The sequence below is a fragment of the Lampris incognitus genome, chromosome 4, assembly GCF_029633865.1.
Source record: "Lampris incognitus isolate fLamInc1 chromosome 4, fLamInc1.hap2, whole genome shotgun sequence".
Taxonomy (NCBI): Eukaryota; Metazoa; Chordata; class Actinopteri; order Lampriformes; family Lampridae; genus Lampris; species Lampris incognitus.
In genome coordinates this window covers 16,385,308-16,402,369 of record NC_079214.1, presented here as the reverse complement: position 1 = coordinate 16,402,369, position 17,062 = coordinate 16,385,308, and the positions used below count along the sequence as shown (strand labels likewise).

Genomic DNA, 17,062 nt, shown 5'->3' with positions numbered 1-17,062 from the left:
CACAATCATGTTTTTGGAGTTGCCCCCCCCCCCGCCCCTAATTTACATAGGTGGTACAAGCTATACTTGAGATTAAATGTCAGTTTGTGGAAGTGACTTGGAAGCCAGATTCATTGAGGTGTTTCACGACCAACCGACTGACTGATTCTTGATCTTTGGTCCTTAGGATCTAAAGGCTCTCCAGTGGCTCTGGGTCTCTTCCTGGTGGTCCTCATAGCTCTCCTGGCAGTCATCGGCTTTGTCATCTACAAGAAGAAAAGAAACCACTTTTCCTCCACTGTTCGCTATGAGAGGAACTTTGATGAAGCCGACACCACCAGTATTATAACAGACGCTGAATGAGACTATTAAGTTTGCTTCAGGAGCCAATGATGTGCCTGCCGTGTGTGCATTTTAGTACTTTCAGCAACAACAAATGCAGCCTGCTCGCCTTCTTTTTTTTTTTTTTAAATGAATTATTTATTTATCGTGTGTTCCTCAAGCTGGCAGACTTTCTACAATTAACTAATGTTGTACGCACACACACACACACACACACACACACACACACACACACACACACACACACACATAGTTCAGTGAGTCAAGTAAATTCTTTGGGACAGTACAAGCCTGTTTCATGCCATAAGCAATCATCTGTTATATATATATATATATATATGTATATGTATATATACAGATGCAGGAAAAACAGTTTTAATACATAGCAGTACAAGCCTGTTTCGTGCGTCGTGCACTCATAAGCTGCGTCAAACTCATCTATATATATATATATATATATATATATAAAGATATATATAAAGATAAATGTAGGAATAATAATCCGCTCATTTGTTGAACACTTTTATCAATACCATTGACGGTTTCCGGAAGAAAAAAAACTCCACTATATAAAACTTATCCAATGACCACTCTCGCACCCAAGACTCATCCGAACACATGAAACGAAACTGGTCACTGCGTTGGGTGTTTGTGGCGGTTTCATTTTTAACGCATCTCTGGGATTTGGAGAAGCGAGTCGTGTCGGCACCATCCCACCCACCACACAACTGAACAAGGTTGAACCAGGGTTTTAGTCGACGTGTTACCATTTGTTGATAGAGGTCCTCCTCCACAAGCTTGGCCTGCTGCAGCAACTTTGCTTCTTCCAACTCACCAGTGCCTGCCTGCCTGCCTCTCTCGCGGCAACTAGGGTGGAGCGTTGTGTACTTTTGACTAGGGAAGGTCTTACCAGAGAGCCAAGGAACGATTTGGATAGTTTTCTATTAACGATTATCCAAAGGAGTTGAGTCAAGTGCAACTGGACTTGGTATATATCCGTGAAGACGTTTCTCCTCTCATCCAATTCTGAGTCTCATCACCAACCAGTCAGACTAGCTTGGTCTAGTCAGAAAGGCACGAACTGAGGAAGCCTCTTGGATGAGAGGCGAAACATCCTCACGGATATATACCAAGTCCAGCTGCACTTGATTCAACTCCTTCGGATAACCATGACCTGGATGAATGAGAACATTCACAGACTCTATTGACGGTTGTCTTAAAACAGCAATATGAAATTAAAAAAAAAGACAATTATCTACGTTTAAATCTTCAGGATTGTAGTTTTTTTTTAAGTTACTGTCAGTGATTCTGGTCGAGACCTTTTTTTTTTTCTTTTTTTTTTAACCAAAACTTTAATGACTTTTTGCAGCGATTCAACCCACCAACTTCAGTTAGCAGGATTTCCCCTCCCAGATGATACAGATCACTGACGGTGCCTCTTAATAATGTAATTACAGAGTTTGAGTTGTTGAAAGAAAGCACTGGATAGACTGTTTTGTCCTTCAGGGTAATTCTTCTTTTAGAAAGCACTGTTTTGTTTTGTTTTTTTTGGTATTTACTTGCTCAGTTGTCATTTTACTAGCCCACTGATAACAGATGCGCTGTGGTCAAACTTAACTCTTAAAAGGCAAAAAAAAAAGGTTTTTTTTCTGCAATTAAATCTGAAGTCTTGTCCTGGACGTTGTCTGAGCAACATCCATGAATTTGAAGCACACTTGTAGATAGAAGGTTAATCTGTCTGCATACGCACTTAAAACTACTGAGCAAGTACGCACTTTAATATGCCGTGGGGCAACAGTTACTTCAGTTAAGCACAATGACGTTTGGCGATGTTTCTGTATTGCTTTCCAAAGGACTGTCAGATTGCACTTTTTTTTTTGCTTTGTAAATAGTTGTTTTTTTTAACTGTCAGAATTGGACCAAAGATGCTATGAATCTGTTGAATGTTGATCGCTGAGGTACTCCTTCAAGTTTCAGGAACAACCTCAAGCTGTTGGGCTTCCTAACCTAAACCTATTCATATCAAGACAAAACGTTGATTTTTTTTCCTCCTCCATTGTCTCTGAACACAATGGCCCAAATCGGGTACACTTTTGGTTGCTCTCCAATAAAAGTCTAAAAAAAAACTTGAGTCTTTCTCCGAAATATTGTAGCGAATTCAGGGGGCAGTCCGGGAGCGCCACAGCCGGGACACGAACCCGTCTCCCCCCCTCCGCGAGCGACAACGTTACCCAGTCGACTGAAGGGTTTGACCCGTCAGCTAGGGACCAACGTGTCTAGTTATCCATGCACGTGACAATACGTTGCGTCACCCTGATGCGACAGAGGCGGCGTCATTACAAGTCACGTCGCATTTGATCCGGTCGGTCATTCGTATTTCAACAGAGGTGGTATCCACCAGAGGCGCCCACAGGTGGCAGAACGAGTTCACATTTACCTTGCATTTTCAATCGTTTTCATAATTTCATTATTTTTCAAGTCTCGCGGTGTCCGGGTAGCGAGGTAGAGTAGCGGTCTATTCCGTTGCCTAACAACACAAGGATCGCCAGTTCGAATCCCCGCGTTACCTCCAGCTTGGTCGGGGGTCCGCGGTGGTGGAGCGGTCTAAGCATCGGCTTGGTGTCGATGCTGTTGCCCACTGGGGACCGGGGTTCGCGCCTCGGTTTCGTCAGATCCGACTATGGCCGGACTCGATGAAGCAGCGATAATCGGCAACGCTGTCTTCGGGTGGGGGGCGGAGTCGGCTTGTGTTCGCCACATGAACGCGTCTCTGTGCGTGTTGGAAAAAGCAGTGGTTCGGCCTGAATTCGCCTTGTCGCGGAAGGGGCGAGGCGTCTGCTGCGAGACTGCCGGCCGGAGAGACGCAGTTGGCGAACGCATGCAGTACGAGGGTGGGTGTTTGAATGAAAATAGGGATCGACTGGCCACTAAATTGGGAGAAAAGGAAAATTCAGGGAAAAAAAAATTTGTCCGTGTCTCCGGGTGGGAAGTCGGACGTGGGTATGTGTCCTGGTCGGGGCGCCTATTCAGGGGGGAGGGGAAACTGGGATGAATAGCGTGATCCTGCCACGCGCTACGCTCCCCCCTTGGTGAAACTCCTGTCAGGTGAAAAGAAGCGGCTGGCGACTCCACATGTATCAGAGGAGGCATGTGGTAGTCTGCAGCCCTCCCCGGATCGGCAGAGGGGGTGGAGCAGCGACCGGGACGGCTCGGAAGAGTGGGGTAACTGGCCGGATACAACTGGGGAGAAAGTCTCACTGGATGCAGTTACCTTTACAGAGCCTTGCTATAACTAAGTTTCAACTCCTAACGGTCCCTTTTCTGGGACCACTACTCCAACAGGGCCCAACAGCTCCTCTCATGAGTCCACACTGCATTGAGTCAAACCTTTATTGGAAAATGTATTCACGAAAACACACAGGAGATGTTCAACAGCAAAAACCAAAGACAATGGAGAAAACAAACTGCCGATTTAGCTGTGAGGTTTCATATTCCATCCATAGTTTAGAACATCCTCTAGGAGGTCACAAGGAAGAAAAAAAAACATCGATCTCTCGTCACAGCTGAACTACGAGTAACTTAACTTTTCACCCTCTAGTCTAATTCAGTTGAACTGCTTACATAGTTACATAGTTGACACTTCTTAGCCCAGTAAACGAAGCATTCAAGGTTTATCAAGCCAAATGATTTGCATTTCATAAGCCATCTAAGAATTAAAGTGCACGCAAAGAAAAGTGGAGATAATGGCGGAAACCAAAATATTTCCTCGCCAGCTCACATCAGACCCTGCATATCTACGACTACCCTCTACCACAGGACCCGTTACGGTCCTGTGCACTTGGCATTTTGTTTTCAAAATTTTCCCTCAAGCTCACTCAAAGGCCCAGCACCACAAACACCGTTGCACACAGACTGCATGAGTAAAGCATATGCGTATCACACAGCACGGAGTTGCCTCCCATTTTCAGTCTCCCTTGTGTTTGCCCTCATCCCCCTGTTCTCTCATGACCAATCCTCCTCAGCGTCTTCCTCCAGGTCAGAGAAGTCGATAGATGGCCTGTTGTCCCGCCCGCCTTCCTCCGTAGCCCCTTCCTCACGAGAACCTACAAACAGACAGATGTTAAAATAGTTGTAGAGCTAATGAAAATATACGTTTGACTTGCATTTTGCTCAGTCATTTATGAGTCGGCCATCAGCCGCTAAGTCGATAACGCCCACATTCCTCAGGATTTATTCAGTTACTTGAATCCAATTCAAAAAGTAAATTACAACTGCATATTGCAAAATGCATGTGACTCACTCTTTGCCTCAATTCTTATGGAAAACATACATCTAGAAATTACTGTTAGAAGGCCAATCCCCAAAAAGAGGCTCTGGTTTGTACACAGGATTTAAAAGCAGGAAAAATAAGTTTAAAACTACAAACACACAAAGATTATTATAGTTAACTAAAACTAAGTGTGAAAAAAAAACATTTTAGTTAACTGAAATAAAAACTAATCTGCTACTACTGCTTTTGGCCACTCCCATTAGGGGGTCACCATGGCGGATCATCCGTTTCCATCTCTTCCTGTCCTCTACATCTTCCTCTGTCACATCAGCCACCTGCATGTCCTCCCTCACCACATCCATAAACCTCCTCTTTGGCCTTCCTCTTTTCCTCTTCCCTGGCAGCTTTATATTTAACATCCTTCTCCCAATATACCCAGCATCTCTCCTCCCCATGTCCAAACCATCTCAATCTTGCCTCTCTTGCTTTGTCTCCAAACTGTCCAACCTGAGCGGCCCCTCTAATATAATCGTTCCTAATCCTGTCCTTCTTCATCACTCCCAGTGAAAATCTTAGCATCTTCAACTCTGCCACCTCCAGCTCCACCTCGTCTTTTCGTCAGTGCCACCATTTCCAAACCATATAACATAGCTGGTCTCACAACCATCCTGTAAACCTTCCCTTTTACTCTTCCTAGTGCCCTTCCACCACAAATCACTCCCGACACTCTTCTCCATCCACTCCACCCTGCCTGCACTCTCCGTTACTTTGGACAGCTGACGCCAAGTATTTAAACTCATACACCTTTTTCACCTCTACTCCTTGCAAAAATAAAAACTAATCTTTAGAAGAAAAAAAAAGAAAGAAAACTAACTAAAATAAAAATATACAAAAATGTCTTTATTCTGTCAATTTGATCAAATTTGTCAACACAACATGCATGAGGATGCATTGGTGCATGTGTTAATTGCAACTGGGATGTCTACATGACTGAGTCAACTGCCTTCACAAAATGTGTTTTTATTGTACTACCTATTCTGAACTTCTTAAATCATGCCCCTGACAAATACACCCCATATTATAATAAAAAAACAAAACAACTAAAACCAATTCTAAAATTAATAAAAACTAAAACTTTTTAAAATTAAATGAGCAAACCAAACTGGATGGAAAAATGAAAAACGAAACATACATAACTATAATAATTGATACACACTCTGGGAGACCATTCCTTGAGTGGCAATCCAATGTGTAAACACAACACTTTTATAGTTCAGGAGGAGTAACACCAGAAGTCAATTTTTCTGACATTCAGGTGAACTGTGCGAGTAGCAATTTTGACAAGTGCCCTTTTCATTAGGTGCAAGAAAGACAGTATTGTGTAACATACTTTCAAGATTGTCCATGTGTTCATGAAGAGTTCTCGCCAGGTTGAAAAACTGGACGAGAGAGGGAGAATGTATTTTTCAGAAAGTTGTACACATACAACACACAGTATATTAAATTTTGAATGCAAACAAAACGCACATAGTCAAGGAAAGGGTTTACAGCATCGCAATCAGTACTGTGTTGTTCCCATTGTACAAGCAATGTGGAAACTAGACCACATGTAGACCTGTTAATATCAGTACCATGTTACTGGTATTGCTCTCGTAACAAGAAGAAAAAAAATGCAATTACAACTATGCCAAAATCTGATGAAAGCCAGAGTATAGCATTCTAATGACATCCTGCCAAAATCTTTTAACCGAACAATAAAAAACTTCCACATCAAATAAACATGATTCAGTTCCACTTGTAGCGGTGCACCCTCACCCCCGCTTCATTGGCAGCTCCAAGGACATCCGAGAACCTCTGCTCACACAGATGCAACAGCACCACCAGGTAGAGACCACTGCTGATGAACTCATAATCTGACTAAGTAGGGGAAAAGACAAACCACAACATCATTAAAGGACAGGTCCACTTTTTTTGAAACCTGGACCTCGTTAAAAAGAGTCAGCCATCATTTAGAATCATACAAAAGTATAACTGAAGTTGTACCACACAACTGAAACATTGTGAAAATAGATACTTTATATATTGACAATAATTTTATCCATCCATACAGCCTGTGTGTGTGTGCGCGAGTTGTTTAAAATAGTCTGCTGAATTTCAAATAGCTACCCTTGTATCTAATGAGTGCAAAAGTTGAGGCGAGCGGAGACATAGCTCATTACTAACATTTGAACACTCCTTCACTTAAAAATGTGCCAATGGCCTACAATACAGAGTCATGGGAAAACAGTCCCTCACCTGCATGTGTGTCCTGTACAACTCATTAACATCAAAGTTGTCTATGTTCAGATGGAGTTTCTCCTTGCAGAGTTCACATTTTGTGATGGACTCGAGACTTGTGCCTAGGAGCAAAAACACCTTGATGGTTCAATCAATCCATTCTAGGGAGATTTCAGGCTGCAAGAAGCAGCTTAAAGCCATAACATTTGAAAATGGCTTGCTTTTGATGAAGCCTCCCCAGACTTTTTACCTGAGCTGATTTTGGAATGGAGCCACTTCTTGATGCATTCCTGATGAACATACTGCAGACTACCAGTGCAGCGGCACGGTTCAATCAGAGGGTTGGATGCAGACTCCTCCCCCATCTGGCAGATACGGCACAAGTCCCCTTCCTCCTCATCAGAATCCTCCAGTAGCAGGCTAAAATAAGGAATGAACAACATTTTAATCCACTACTTCATCGATTTTCATATGGATTACACAATGAAATTCCACCCAAGTAAAGAATTCAAAAGCAATATCAAAAGTAACAAATGCGGGTTTTAGTTTCATTACAGTTGCTGTGATGTGTAAGCTGGCATTCAAACTTCTCAATATCTTCAAAATAGGAATTAGAATCATTAAAAGGTATATTAGTTAACTCCATTATTCATTGGGCCTATGACACAAGCACATGGAGCTAGCATATCTAAAGAGAAAGCAGTGGTTTGATCCAGCCCCACGCCTGGTATCAAACGTAATCGCAGAGGGTAGCAGTCAAGACTAGAGCAGACCGTGAATGTTAAAGTTCCAAATATTGGATGTGAACTGGAATACAATTGTCTGCTTATGCTGCAGCAGAAAGAGAAAAAAAAAGATACTCATCTGACAGCTTAAAAGCCAAGTAATTTGTTCTTTTTGGACCCAATTATCTATTACACTTGAAAGTCAAATACTTTTTGTATAATTTACATAAAAGGGAATAATGAACATTTCATAAAGTTTCAAATAAACACCTTGTGCTCCACAGACAGAGCACAGCTCCCCTACAAGCTAAATGGCGAACCTTTGAGAAAACATCAAGGTGGACAAGTTGGTTTCTTTTTACGTTAAATACACAAATAGTTATGTTTAAGCTTTAACTGAAATCAAGCCCATGATTGGTCTGGTTGTCATCTGTCTATATCAGAAGAATTCATGGCTGAAAGGCTCATAACATAAGCGGACCAAAAAAAAAAATACAAATAACCCCCCCCCCCAAAAAAACCCCCGCTCATACATGAGTAAAGAACAGTGCTGCCATTGCATAAAATCTTTGGTTTGTGAAGGGAATGGAAACTGACCTATTCTGCATATAATATTAATTTCAGTTTTTATCACCAGGGGCATTCTATAAAATGAAGCAGGGATGGAATTCCATCCATGCTGCTTAGACCTACACTTATTATCTACAAAGGGGAAATGTTAAATCTACAAAAAGGGGAAGCGAAAACAATCACACCTCTCTTGAATCTTGCACAGCCTTTCAGGGTCCCTAGATGGAACAGGCTTCTTCTCCTCTGGAATCTCTGAGTCCACAGCAACTATGTCTTCATATAATCTGCCTCTCGGGGTTGGCAAAACTGCGATTCCAATCTCAGTTGCGTTGGGTTGCATCGGTTGTACCCGGATGATACCAGGACCAGAAGGACCAGGGACTTCCACACTCTCAAGTACCTCGTCATCTTCGTCCTCACTATCATCAGATGCCTTGTAGTTAGGGTCATCCTGTCTCCTGAGATGCCGGAGACAACCATCTATCAAACCCGTAGCTGGGGGGCTGCTCTCATCTCTAACATGGCGGGAAAAGAAGGGAGTGTAGCGGTTGCGAAGAGAGGAGGAAAGCCAATTTGAGCTGCTCCTTCCAGCACTCCTACTGTTACTATTACTACTGAGCAGCCGCCTAGAATCTTGGCTAGGCTGAATCAGGGCACTAGGTTGACTCTCGCCTTGGCCATCTTCTAAAATGGGGAGTTCACCTCTGTGAGGCCCAAGATGGGCAAGGCCCTGAACTGCCTCAGAGCCTCTGGTGTCAGGCTCCACACTGGAAATCCTGGCCCCTTCCTCATTGTTCGCAGCTTCTCCGGTTGCTGGCTGACTCTCAAAGGTCGAGCCAATGGAAGACTGCTGCACGCTGGATGACCCACTAGAGGAGTCATGGCTAGACCGACGGGAGAAGAGGCGGGATAGAAGGCGGCGAGTCGAGCGACGACCCTCTGGCTCTTCGGGTATCTGCCTCAGCAAAGGCTGTTCAGAGACAGCTTGAGGGGGAAGGCGGTTGGTATCCTGTCTGGGCATGGGAGAGACAAAACGGGAGGAGGAGGAAGAGATGGCCGAGGTGGACTTGGGGCTTTCCTGGGAGGAGACGGTACGGGAATGGGCTGTTGTGGTTCTGATGCCGAGTTCACGGGCAGATTGAGAGGACTGATAGTGAGAGGTGGTGGAGGCAGAAGAGACAAGACCATTGACTGAGCTCTCCCTTGAAGAAGAGGGAGCAGAGGAAAAGGAGGAGTAGAGGGTGTCTTTGGGCCGAGCTCCCTGTGCATAGGTGGAGGTTAACCTTCCTGGCTGATCTGAAAAGCGGGAAGAAAACAATCTTAAGTCAGTCACAGAAAGTTTAATCAGTTCATCTGGACACAACGTTTATTGAGAGAAACGTTTCATCACTCATCTAAGTGACCTCTTCAGTCTCAACTCAGAGGTCAATTAGATGATTGATGAAACGTTTCTCTCTCTCAATAAACGTTATGTCCAGATGGACTGATTCAACTTTCTGTGATTTTCTTACCTGGATAATTGAGCATGCATAAAGACAAATCTTAAGTCAGCTTGTGTGTACTTTATAGAAATCAGGCAATTTATAGTTTTGTGCATGAAACCGGCAAGATATATCCCTACACAATGCAGAAGCCAATCCAGGGCTCCTAATCCTGCTCTCTCCCTGACCAGAAGGACTGGGTTCGTGCCTCGTCTCCAGCTTCCTCCTGGACAACAGTGACTCTGGCTCTAAAGAGCCAGCAGTGGAAGAGGATGACCGGGATAATAAACGGCATGATCTCCATGATGAATCTAACCAGGTGTCAGTCCGCTTCTCCCCTACGCCTGTTAAGAATCTTTAGTGATTTATATTGCACTTTTCAAAACAATAACAAGTACTCCAAGCAAGTTGCACATCACAAACGTATACAAATACTTAATTGACAAATAAGTCAAGAAGAAAGAAAACAAAATTAAAATAGCCAGTGGCTGAAATAAAGCCATTCATAAACCATTTTAAAGAGGGCATCAAATTTGCTAGCCCAATATCCTCAGGAAGGTTGTTCCAAGAACAGCATAAACCCCATCACCCGTAGTCCTCAATTGGGATTTTGGTACTACAAAGGAGGACGAGCAAGGAGCTAGACCAGGAAGTCTTTAATCCTTTAAAAATCAATTCTTAAAATTTATGCCAACAATCGTTGCAGCAGAGTAACTATTTGAAGATGACTGGGACAAGTTTGAAATTTTTTTTATTTGTATTCTAGGACAAGTAAAGCACTACAGGTTTAATAGTTTTCAGAATCATCAAAATCCAGGAATAAAATTACCTTTATACTCCTTAGTAGATAAAAACCTCAGTGAACTAATTAACTTTGATGTGCATCTCCAAAAAATATGACTCCCAGATTTTAGCTATCATTTTTAATTTGTAATTTAGAAGGGCCAAGACATCTTGATTAGACTAGAAATGTGCTACAGGCCAACAGCCAGGGAGTTAGGTTTTATCAGAATTTAGGTGAAGTTAGATTCTTGACATTTACTTTTAATGTCAGAAAGGGAAACTTGAATTATAGCCGACCTACTTGGGTCTTTAGGGTTTTAGCAAGAGATACAACAATATCATCAGCATAGCACTGGTAAGAGACATCTGACAAATGTAGCTAAAGGGAAGCATAAAGAGAAAATGTTTGTCCTTGAAAATAATAACCTTGAGGAACACCTCAATTAAAATGCATTTTGATAACTGAAGTGAGTTTTTATACAAATCAGAAGAGAACCGGTTTAAAGCAGACCTGGAAATTCCCATCTGATGACTCAATCAATAAAATGATCAATGGCATGAAATGCTTCACTTAAAAAGTAATACAAATATAGTACATTAACCAACAGAAGAGTTTTGCTTCAAAAGGACAACTTGAGAGTTTTGGTAAGGAATCAGGCTGGTTTGTAAAATTAGTTGTGTTACTAGACATTTAAAAACAAATAATTAAAAATGTGTGCTGCATTTATATAAATTGGTCTGGTAATAACAGGTTAGAAAATAAATATGTAGGCAACCCATTAAAACAAGTATGAACATGCCAACAAGTTTCTCTTAATGGCCTCTGAAACGTCGGTGCTGTGTACCTGTGCCACCACTTAGCCTGCTGCCAGAATAAGATGATCCATTAACTGTGGTTGAGGGCGTCTTTGAATAAGCCCCTCTGTTGCCAAATGACAGCTTGGCCCTTTTAGAATCTCCATCATCAGTGGCATTCAAACCAGAGTATGTGCCCAATCTCCTCTCGGAATCGTTCTAAAAAAACATTTAAGAAATCTTTAATGTTGCACATCCATGCTCAAGTAGCATGGGTGTGCATTTTTGAACAACAGACCTTTGACGAGTCAAATGCTGTAGGTGAAGGTGTATAAGACGTAAATGTATTTAACCACAAAAATAAACTAAATAATAAAATAGGACAATGCATCCTACATACCAGTTTGCTCCTACCACTTAAAGGGGAGTCAGCCCAGGGACGATCATAAGATCTAGAGGAGGTTGTCAGAGGAGAGGGGAGTCTCCAGCTAGAGGAGCGGCTGTCTGAACTGGCATCTTCTCTTGGTGAGCTACGGTAAGGATAACTCTATAACGGAGATAGTGAAAAGACGTGGTAATGGTCAAGATACTTTAGGATATTTTGTAATAAACATCATCACTGCAATACAAGCCCCGTATAAGTTTTGCATTTTGAAAGATAATTGGGTATATTCAATTTTTTAGGGGAGGGGGAAGGGGTCAGAAGGGCCAGTTTTCAAATTAATGTGGCCAAATAATGCTCAAGTGTGGGTGAGGGGGAAAAAAACGGCACATTATGTGACTTTAGAGCAACTAAATCTGAGCCCATTTTATTGAGTTTGCCGACATCTTCTGGTTGAAAACCATGTAAAGGTTAAATACATGCTAGGCTGGTCTTGGTACTCTGATTTAGGGTAAACAGCTGCAGCCAATCTGTTGGATGCAGGTGTGCGAAAGAACCAGCATTGACAGTACTACTGACAAATTTTTATTGCTGGCTCTGCCTCTCTGTCAATACTGATTGGGTGTGCTGGCACAGCTAAATCAAAACAGACTCGCTCATTTTTTTTAGCTGCAGCTATGTTTATACTGCTATGTTTACATCAGAGTACCAAGACCAGCCTGGCATGTTTTTCATTGAGTGAGGGAACTAATCACAAGGAATGCAACTGCGACTTGCACATGGCAGGTATTCGTTCGAGCAAGAAATTTGTAAACCAGCAAGAATTAGGATGTATTTAAAAATATCTGGAAAATAGACATACCTAGAAATAAGAGCTACACCCAGTCTGTGCAGAGGTTGGGCTTAATAGGCAGCTGTGTTGCACAGTTAAGAGAAGCTGTAGTTTACAATATAAAAATGGCATCCTACAGGAGCAGGATGTAAAGAGACAGCAGGCACCATCATGTCATGTGTAAACAAACACTATCCTTGTATTTTACAGATAGTAGCTGCATGATGTGTGAACAGGGAAAATCCTCAGCAGTATTCAATGCATTCAATGAATTCTGGGTATTGTAGGAACATCTGAATCTACTTAGTACTTGACTAAGCAGAAAAATGGCCTTTTCTCATTATATATTGCTTGTATTTGAATGTTTTGCTTCTACAAATTCAGGTAACATTCAAGATTGACATCACATCCACCATAATGATGGGAAAATTTCCCTTATATTCATTTGTTGTTCCTATGAACATAACCTGGACTCTTCTGGAAAGAGCAGGAACCACCAACTAGTGCAAAGGCCAAGCAGTAACTTTATCTTATGAGACTCGTCTTGACAAACAGCAGGTCTGAAATACACACGCGTCTGCACAGGAATCTAGGCTGGCCTATTAAAAGCCCAACTAACAAGGCTGTTGCTGCTGGGACTCCACAGATAAAGTAGCTAGCTAGCAACTATACTCGAGAGGGGATACACTAAAGTACTCAATAGCACTTCCCCTAAATAAACTCTAGAAAGCCTGATTGCTTAAGTCCACAGACTGACAGAACCGCCTAAAAAATAGTTTGGCTTTTTGCCAAGTTGACACTGGGTTGTGTTTTGTTATTGTTAGCTGTCTTGGAAAGGGAGATAGACTGGATAAAAGATTACCGATCTTGTTGCATCCTTGGGGAAACAGACCAACAAAATTATCTACACACTGCCTTGGCTAAGTAAAAAATTAAAACCTAGATTGCGTTGGTCAAGACAAAATGGCCCAACACACACACACACACACACACACACACACACACACACAACAATAATTGCACCCTCCAGCCCCAATTTTGGACATTGTTAAAATGTTAGTAAATTCTGAATTTACCTTTAATACAGTAACTCAGGGAATTGGTGTAGCCTACAATACATAGTAAAATGTGTAGACAAGACTGGAACCCTGTATAGCTATGCACTGAAGGCTCAGTGACAAGACTCATAAACCATTTTCTATTTCTGTATGATGAGCCAGTGGTTTGTATCTTTAGCCTACCTGGTAGTCCGCTTCTGATTTGACCGTTGAAGCCCTGGGGAAGAAGTCACTGCTCAGCACCCTCTCCCTACCATAGAGTCTACTGGCACCCAGAGAGGAAGAGGTGTAGGATGAAGTTGAAGTATAGGAGGACCTGGAGCTGGACATAGAGAAAGGAGGCCTGCCAGACCTGGAATCCATCACTGACTGGCTGCTAAGACAAGGATAATCAGAAAAGCAAGAGATAATGGATTATGAATCAAGGTTTTGAATTTTAAGTAGACATGCACCAATCAATTGGTTAGTGACCAGAACTGGCTGATTTCCAGCTTGATTGGCCATGACCAGTGACTGGCCAGTCAGTCTTATATATCCAATTGACATGTGAAATTTCCATTAAAAGAAAAGTTACAAAAAAGTTTGTGTATGCTGTCAATTATAGTTTATAAGAAGAAGAAAGACACAGAATCAGCAGGTCACTTAAAAAAAACAAAAAAACGATGTAGCCAAGAAAATTGCAATCAGTACATCTCTAATTTGAAGATGTGGGATTATCGTTGCCACCTAGCCTCAATGCATCAGCTGGTTTTGCTAGCAAAAATATCCTTTACTGACCCCACTCTGTTGGCATAAAGGAGACACAAGTCTCCCAATCTGATTAGGCAGTAACAGTCGAGAGTGTAAGCATGTCAAGAGTTTGCTGATGCATCAAATGTGACAGTGTATCCCCGTGGACTGTGTATTAGGCTATTCTCCAGCTGCAAACCCAGTCAACATGACATTGCAAAGGAGCTAGCAGTGGTGCTGGCAGCAACTTATGCCTAAGCAAGCAGTCTTCCATGTGATAGCTATAATTGCTACAGTGGAAATGTATATTAAGTTGCATTTCTAAGCCCTACATGCATCAGTTCCATTGGTAACATGTATGGGAGCAGAAAATGGCCTACTTAACAAAAGACATTTCAATTTAACTACTAATAACTTGAGTCATTAAGACTTTTTTGTCACCTAAAAAAGGGAAAGAACTCAAAAATGTTCGAAGTTTTTCCTTGCTTACCTGTTTATTTTTCATACTCAGGTAAGCTAGAGGTTACAAATGGCCATCCAGGAAGGGGGTCGTGTGCAAACCTCTTCGCCAAATGCACTCACAAAGCAAGAATGATACACTTGGAAAACTACCAGCATGCAAGGATGCCTCCACACTACGAGCTCAGCCCTTTTGCAAACAGTTCAATATTTATTCTGCAGACATTTAATCACACTGGACATTCATGAAGCAATTAAAAAAAGGAAACCAAGCAAACTGTTCAAAGAAAAGCTTTTTTGATCCAATGAGGGTACAGTAATAGTGTAGGTCCCAGTAAAAAGCTAGTTTAAGCTTAGCCACAGTGATAAGCTCCAAGTCATTAATATCTGTAATGATGGAATCAAAATTTTATTAGGGGAGCGTCTGGGTGGCGTGGCGGTCTATTCTGTTGCCTATCAACACGGGAATTGCCAGCTCGAATCCCCGTGTTACCTCCAGCTTGGTCGGGCGTCCCTACAGACACAATTGGCTGTCTGTGGGTGGGAAGCCGGATGTGGGTATGTGTCCTGCTCGCTGCACTAGCGCCTCCTCTGGTCAGTCGGGGTGCCTGTTCAGGGGGGGAGGGGGAACTAGGGAGAACAGCATGATCCTCCCAAACGGTGGGAGGAAACTCCTCACGGTCAGGCGAAAAGAAGCGACTGGCGACTCCACATGCATTGCAGGAAGCTCTTAAGAGTTTAATTTCTAAAACGTCCATTGTTTATTATATCAAGGCTTTATCATGTAAAATACTGGTAGCTTGTAAGCGAAGTCCCGACTCACTAGTCATCGACAAACTTAAAAGGAAAAAACCCACTGTGATGCGCGAACAGTATGGCATCTAGTTTGTATTCATTTCCCCTCCTGGTCTTTGCTAGGTGGCTTCATGAAGTCAATGCTTGGAACCATAGCTAGGCTGTTAGGCTCTGCCTCTTCCGTGATTGTTCATCCCTTTGCTGTATGCATTGTTCTTCCTTCAAGCTCACCATTTTGACTGAAACAAGATTACAATTTGACAACATGCCAATGTGGGAATGCATTATAATCTCCATGAGAGCTTTATTTGGCCATGGTTCCTACAAAAAAAACCCAATTCCTTTACATACTGATAATCACTTTCAAAAATGGCATATGCGTGGTCTTTGTGTAACATTTCCTGTTGCACATTTTCAGACGTCAAAGTAATTCCTCTTTTGCAGTAAGAGCGTGTTAAAGGAGACGTTAAATGAGATGCGCGAGAGAAGCTTTGTTCCATACATCATGATGTTTCTCCAGCTCTCCATCAGAACTATGGGATTAACGTGGCAACCGGCCTAACGGTCATATGCCTCCCGAAAAACAAGGTTTAAGGCCTTTCCGTGTGTCGTTACGGGTGCGGTGGCAAATTCGGCACAAAACTGATCCCCTATGCAGTACTGCCGTTGATAGGATTTTAGATTTGTCTCTTTAGCCTGTTATTTTCTTAAAAGAAACACATCCGAGTTGGAGACTATGGGCCAACGAAAGCAACGTTAGATTAATTTGGGGGTCTGACATAATACAGATGCCGTGTAGCAAAGTTTAACCGCGTTCATTACGTTAAATTACTGCTCACAACTGTCGTTTCGCACTTCACAAATCACCTTCAACGCTAGCGTTACACATAGTGTAGATTAGTGACAAAGAAACTGCTGAGGGGAAGAAAAAGAGAGGCATATGACTGGGTTAGCTATCATTATTACCCAGTTCTCGGTTAACGCTGAGTTAACGTTATATTTCATCGGTACAGCTGGCGCTGTCTTTTAGGGTTATGGAGAGACCAGCTAGCAGCTCCTGCGCTCGTTAATTCATTAACGTTAAAACACAGACATCGCAGAGACACGGAGATTACTCAGCAAGCGTTGACGATATCACTGTCGACTTGAACCGTTCGGTTGGTTAGCTTACCAGCTGACATGACACACACATTGGGGCAAACAAAAAAAAACCACACAAGATAAATTAAATTCTCACCTTCGCTTTGAAAACACCAGAGAACTGAACATCAACGATGGCGTCTTTGTGCCGTTGATCTTCTTCGTCGGGTTAATTGACGTTAGGCAAACAACAATTCCGCGCTTTACTGCCACCAACCGGACTGGAGTGTGTACCAGAATCTACTTAAAAAAACGTATCGTCTAAATCAAATTATTCTTAGATATTGAAATAAAATTCAATAACACTCATTTCCTGAGTTCTTCGTTTGAATGTCTATTAAGTCAAAGTTTGCCTCTTCCTTTCTGAGGTTTCGAATCAGATTCCTTCTTTCTGCCTATCTCTGACAGTGTAGCATAACATGCTTCGTTTCTTCTTGCCCAAGGT

General features: G+C 42.3%; 2 protein-coding genes across 6 annotated transcripts in view; one reads left to right on the top strand and one right to left on the bottom strand.

The window, feature by feature from the left end:
* The window catches only part of ly75 (lymphocyte antigen 75), a 44,764-nt gene extending 43,474 nt beyond the window's left edge, over positions 1-1,290 (top strand). The window contains exon 35 of one of the 2 annotated variants that reach the window (XR_008810140.1): positions 167-303. Coding sequence is in view for 1 of the 2 variants with exons in the window: in XM_056278107.1 (XP_056134082.1) it covers positions 167-342 (176 nt within the window). In the remaining variant the exon portion in view is untranslated. Of the gene's footprint in view, positions 1-166 lie in introns of both variants that reach the window. The other variant, XM_056278107.1, reaches the window with a different exon arrangement.
* A 2,385-nt stretch (positions 1,291-3,675) lies between these two features.
* On the bottom strand, positions 3,676-16,745 carry marchf7 (membrane-associated ring finger (C3HC4) 7). Of its 4 annotated transcripts, none has more exons than XM_056278501.1 (11): positions 16,715-16,745; positions 13,678-13,867; positions 11,623-11,769; positions 11,273-11,441; positions 9,785-9,988; positions 8,349-9,459; positions 7,119-7,288; positions 6,887-6,990; positions 6,407-6,508; positions 5,982-6,030; positions 3,676-4,424 (listed from the first exon to the last, which is right to left on the bottom strand). In XM_056278501.1, exons 2-11 carry the CDS (start codon positions 13,855-13,857, stop codon positions 4,324-4,326), a joined length of 2,337 nt encoding a protein of 778 aa, XP_056134476.1. In that variant the 5' UTR covers positions 13,858-13,867; positions 16,715-16,745; the 3' UTR covers positions 3,676-4,323. The 4 variants fall into 4 exon arrangements, with proteins under 4 accessions (XP_056134476.1, XP_056134477.1, XP_056134478.1 ...); XM_056278502.1 differs by lacking the exon at positions 16,715-16,745 and adding an exon at positions 14,221-14,258; XM_056278503.1 differs by lacking the exon at positions 5,982-6,030.
* Between the last annotated feature and the right edge of the window lie 317 nt (positions 16,746-17,062).